Source organism: Trachymyrmex cornetzi, unplaced genomic scaffold, assembly GCF_001594075.2.
Source record: "Trachymyrmex cornetzi isolate Tcor2-1 unplaced genomic scaffold, Tcor1.1 scaffold461, whole genome shotgun sequence".
Classification (NCBI taxonomy): Eukaryota; Metazoa; Arthropoda; class Insecta; order Hymenoptera; family Formicidae; genus Trachymyrmex; species Trachymyrmex cornetzi.
Window position 1 is genome coordinate 174474 of NW_017299412.1, and position 5972 is coordinate 180445.

The window sequence follows — 5972 nt, forward strand, 5'->3', positions numbered from 1 at the left end:
TATAAAATAAATATAGAGTAATATCATGAATTTATGTGTATATCACGTAGTTGTAGATTATTATGACACAAGTCAAATTAATTTTATTATAAATTATAAAGCTTTTTTATATTGAATAATCTTTCACATAGTTTCAGAAAATTCTAACAAACCTGTTTTGTTAATGTAAAACTTTTGTTTTTCTGTTGAGATAATTTTATTTCATTTCTCTATCTTTTTTGTGTCATTCAATTATTTCAATTTGTTATCAAAATTAAAGAAATGGTATTTTTCAGATATATCTTGCTGTAATCTTACTATTTGTTGGATAGTTCCTGACTTGCTGTTAGGTTGTAAACTGTGATCAAACATGATGGCTTGGAATGTTTTTAAACGTACTTTTGGATCATCAAGAAGTATTTTACGAAACAGGTATGATATCTAATTATGTATTGTGTAATATATCTAATGTGATATGAATCTCAAGTTGTTTCTTTTTCTTTTTGTTTAGTAAATTTACTTTGTTTATGATATATTTTTTGTTTTATATAGATGAACTCTGGTAAAAATTGTCTCTAAAAATTTTTATATAATTTTTTAGGATTTTTGTATAAATTTAAGAATGTTTTGCAATATTTCTATTTAATTTTGTAATATTTCATAAAAATTTCTCAGACTTTTATAAATTGGAACACTTCATAAATACTAGGAAAGTTTATACCTTTATTAGAATTCTCTGTATATACAGGGTGTCTGAAAATTGCCGCCAAATGTTTCGTACGTGGGTAGAACAGACTATACTGAGTCGAAAAGTACTATATCATTTTATCAGCAATAGTTAACGAGATATTAATTACTAAAAATTGCAAAATAATGGTCTTGAATAATTTTTTACTCAAATACTATCAAATTTACAGAAAAACTGCAAAAAACAAAAATCATTTATTTTCTTCTCATAAAGTTCTGAGAATTTTTTCAGAATTTTTAATTAACTTTTTAGTACTGCATTTTCTTATTTTTACCAACATGAGAAAATACGGTATTAAAAAATTCTGAAAAAATTCTAAGAATTTTATGAGAAGAAAATAAATGATTTTTGTCTCTCGCAGTTTTCCTGTAAAGTTGATAGTATTTGAGTAAAAAATTATTCAAGACCAATATTTTGCAATTTTTAGTAATTAATATCTCGTTAACTATTACTGACACCGCAAAATGATACAGAGCTTTCCGACTCAGTATAATCTGTTCTACCCACGCACGAAACATTTGGCGGTAATTTCCAGACACCCTGTATAAATTATAAAATATAAAATTTCTTAATTTATATAATTTCTGAAGAAAATATAAAATCTGAAAAAGTTTAAAGTGTACATTGTTAAAAATTTTTTTCAATTTAAAATATGACAAAATTCTTAAAAATATGATATATCATGAGAGTTTTTAATTAAGGGAACATCAGTATTGTAAGATTTTTATAAAATGTAAAGAGGCTAACTAAAATGCCAACTGGGCAACCGGCGCGGTAACAGCCAGGAGCGCCAAGCGCATGCGTCGAAGTAAAAGAGGAGAGATGCGTCCTGGAGCAGGAACCAGCGTCGGACCATGAGAGAATATTCCGAGATTCTCACTTACCCAAGAGCCACTTTCACCATCGTCGGTACTATTCCTATCTCTTTCTATTTCATTACAGTTATTAGGCTGGTTAAGTTAACTGAGCTTGGTGAAAGTGGCCCTCAGGTACCGATTTCAAACACTAACACATTCTCGCTTTCTCGTCAGTATCCGGCCGTTGCGTCTAAGTTAATTGTGTGTGTGAGTGTGAAGGAGTAAATAACGGTAGTAACTTATTCTGTACATTACAATAAAATTATCCGCTCATATTTCGGTAATTACCTCAATTTAACTCTAAATCTATACAAAGCCTTCCTCACTAGAGATCTCGCGCAACCTTTATGGTCACACACTCCGCGCATGACAATCACGGTAACCACAGGGTTCAAAAGTATCGAAGACATATCGCGGAATTGAACCTTTCATTCTATAAATAAAACTAGTAATCTTACAGTATTTTATTTACCTTTGGTTATATAAGTATATTGTATAAAAGTGTTTAGCTAAAAAATTGGATCGAAACATTTGCGTATTGTTTGAAATCTTTTTAAATAAATTAAATTTCACACCAATATACTGTGTTGGCTCTAATAAGCATTATTATTGTATTGATTTAACTCCAATACTAGAAATTTAAATGCCTATTACGATCGGAGTTGGATCTTTGTTGCTATTTTAAATAATTCAATCTTGAATTACTAATATATACTATATATGTACTTGCATATATACCATATTTAGTCTTTTTCTAACTGCGCGCTGAATTGTTTTTCCGGACTAAATAAACGCAATTAAAACTACTCTAGTAATCGCGAATTAAATTGACAAGCAATTCAATAATTTGATGCTACCATCAAGCATCGTATATTATAAAGATATTAATATATAAAAACTGTTAATAAAATTACGAAAAATATTACCTCGGCCGGGACTTGAACCCGGATCTCTTGTAAACTGTACTGAGCGTCCTGAGCCATTAGACTACCGAGGCCTTGTATTGATTTATTTAGCTAAAGATATAAGAAAATAAAGATTGATTATTTATTGCAGATTATCAAAATGTATCTATAAAATCGTCAAACCAATGTCGACAGTGGATCCTAAGGATGTTGAACATCTCTCTGCTTTCAAAAATGACTGGTGGGATGAGAACGGACGGTTTCTTGACCTTCATTTATATACTCCGTTTAGAATAAAGTTTGTGAGGGAAGGATTGGCAAACACCGGAATCAAAACGCAAAATGTAGCTCTTCCGTTGGAAGGAGTCAAGATTGTGGATGTTGGCTGTGGCGGAGGTATATTGACTGAGCGTTTAGCTAGAATAGGAGCACAAGTAACCGGAATAGATGTATCGGCAGAGTTATTAAATGTTGCAAAAGAGCATATAAAATTAGATCCTAATATATCAAAGAGAGTGAACTATATTCAAACAACTGTGGAAGATTTCTCTCAAAAGGAGAGGGAATCGTACGATGCTGTTGTGGCGTCTGAGGTCTTGGAGCATGTAGCGGATGCGCAACTATTTTTAAAGGTATACAGGGTATCCCAGAAATAGATGACAAAACTTTGATATCATGTTCTACTGTCTCTAAAGATGAAAAAAGGTGATATAAATATAAGCCCGGAAACTTCTTTTTCGAAATATAAACACTTTCTATTCATCACAAAAATTTACATGAACAAATTTAGATATCACACGAAGTAAATATTGTGGTAGAGTAAGCTATACTGTCATCGAAGGCAGCTTATCGACTATCGTAGATAGAAACTAAAATTAGTTTCTATCTAAACATTGAAGAATTTCCAGACTTATGTTTATATGATCTTTTTTTCATCCTTAGGAACAATAAAATACGATACTAAAGTTTGGCCACCTGTTTCTGAGACACCTTGTATATTACGATAAAGATTCTAAAAATTATTGAATATAGACATAAAATTAAATATTTTAAGAATATTTTATCTACAGAAATGTGTGGAACTTCTGAAACCTGGTGGATCGATTTTTATAACAACAGAAAATAGAACTATAGCATCTTGGTTGGTTGTTATTATAGGAGCGGAATACATTTTCAAAAGAATACCTCTTGGTACTCATGACTGGAATAAATTTATCACACCACATGAAGTTCAACATATATTGGATGATTGTAAGTTTTATCTCCGCTGTTATCTAATGAAAAAAAGACATTTTATTTTATAAAGATATGTGTATGATTAAAATAATTTTGTAAATAATTATCATGTAAGCACTTTTATATTGTGTCATAATTGTTTAAACTTTTTTTAAAAGATGGATGCAGAACGAAATTAATTCATGGAGTAAAATTTAACCCATTATTACAACAGTGGTCTTGGTCGTCATGTACAGCAATTTTTTATGTCCTTCATGCAATCAAGCAAATAAAAGCTGACATATAGTTTTCAGAACATGCAACTTTTTTGTTATTAAATACAGAATTATATCATTTACCAATTGTGATATAATTGATACTATGTATATGCTAAGAATTTTTTTACGATGTTATATTTGTACGCACTAGAAAATTTAATATAAGAAATGTATTTTGAGATGACGTGTTTAAATAAAACTGAAGATTTAATACATGCAACTAATTTTAGATTTAAGAAATTTTCAGATTGTCAAATTTTCGAATAAGTATGCCTTTAGAATGCTCGGCACTTATCTTGTCAGCAATTATTTAAAAATTGAATATTATATTGATTTTGTTTTTGTTTGAATATTGTAATTTTTATACTGAGCGTTTACCTGCAGTATACGTCAAACTTTCCACAGGGAAAGGATTGATACATATCAATATTTATATATTTTTTACATAACTTGTTCACAATCCAATATTCATATTTCGTGCTCTAGAAAATACTTATCAATAGCTGCGTTTAGCAATAAAGGAAACTAATCAGTTAGCGCTTAGTAATTCTTTAATATAATTGGTTCTTACATTTAGATCTAGCGAAGAATTAAAGGCAAGAACAAATCATGTTAAAGAATCACTAAGCACTAGAAACTGATTAGTTTTCTCTGCTAAACGCAACCAATCCTTATCACGTGGTTTACAATGCTAATTTTAGAAATATGTGAGATAAACAACACAAAAACACAGTACATATCTGACGCACTGTGTCCTTTGTTATAATATCTACAAGTTAGTATATCTACCATAAGGTAAGTATTTATACGTAATTTACTTTAAATTTCGATAAAACTATACTCATTTTGTATAAAAACATATATTCGAAAATTTTATAAATCATTGATTTATTATATTTTGTAGAAATAAATTAAAATATATGTTATTCTTTCTTTCTTTATTTCTGTTTATCTTCATTTTACTTAATCCAATATATACCGTAAAGTATAGTATACGGTTTGCTTTTTATACAGGGTGTCTGGAAATTACCGCCAAATGTTTCATGCGTGGGTAGAACAGACTATACTGAGTCGAAAACTCCTGTACCATTTTACGGTGTCAGCAATAGTTAACGAGATATTAATTACTAAAAATTACAAAATATTTGGTCTTGAATAATTTTTTACTCAAATACTACCAACTTTACAGAAAAACTGCGAGAGACAAAAATCATTTATTTTCTTCTCATAAAGTTCTGAGAATTTTTTTAGAATTTTTTAAAACCTTTTTTTCTCATGTTGGTAAAAATAAGAAAATGCAGTACTAAAAAGTTAATAAAAAATTCTGAAAAAATTCTCAGAACTTTATGAGAAGAAAATAAATGATTTTTGTCTCTCGCAGTTTTTCTGTAAAGTTGATAGTATTTGAGTAAAAAATTATTCAAGACCATTATTTTGCAATTTTTAGTAATTAATATCTCGTTAACTATTGCTGGCACCGCAAATTGGTACAGGACTTTTCGACTTAGTATAGTCTGTTCTACCCACACACAAAACATTTGGCGGTAATTTCCAGACACTCTGTATATCATTAGTATTCAATTTGTTCGATAGTGCTTATTTAAATATCACACTGGCCAAGGAGGATGGACGGAACATAAGGTAAACGTACCAATTTCTGAACAGCTTAGAAAGAGACATTCAATATATAACCAATTTAAAATACTAAAATAAGCATATCGGTAAAAGATTTTGTAATTATTTTAAATTACAACACTTCTATTTTTAAAATAACGTCGCAAAAACTAATATTATTTAGTTAAAATGAAGTAATTGAGGAAAATATCTGAATATGCTTCTGATCCAATTACTGAACAACCTAAAAGCCATGTTTCTAAAACTGAACATGGTTGTATCTATTTCTCGAACGTAATGTATACAGTTTTTAAAAATCAATGTAAACTTAATGAAAATGTTAAAAAATATATAAAATTATTTTAGAAATGCAAGA

General features: G+C 29.1%; 1 protein-coding gene across 1 annotated transcript; it reads left to right on the forward strand.

Moving 5' to 3' along the window:
• The first annotated feature begins 315 nt into the window (after positions 1-315).
• LOC108764894 (ubiquinone biosynthesis O-methyltransferase, mitochondrial) lies at positions 316-4037 on the forward strand. Its single transcript, XM_018513297.1, has 4 exons — positions 316-411; positions 2641-3121; positions 3560-3740; positions 3884-4037. Exons 1-4 carry the CDS (start codon positions 350-352, stop codon positions 4009-4011), a joined length of 852 nt encoding a protein of 283 aa, XP_018368799.1. The 5' UTR covers positions 316-349; the 3' UTR covers positions 4012-4037.
• Positions 4038-5972: the final 1935 nt, after the last annotated feature.

Bases quoted from the DNA above. Each gene is read 5' to 3' on its own strand.
- LOC108764894 (XM_018513297.1), top strand. From the start codon at position 350: ATGATGGCTTGGAATGTTTTTAAACGTACTTTTGGATCATCAAGAAGT. The intron at 412-2,640 runs GTATGATATCTA...TATTTATTGCAG, and splicing joins AGAAGTATTTTACGAAACAG to ATTATCAAAATGTATCTATA. The intron at 3,741-3,883 runs GTAAGTTTTATC...TTTTTTTAAAAG, and splicing joins TCAACATATATTGGATGATT to ATGGATGCAGAACGAAATTA.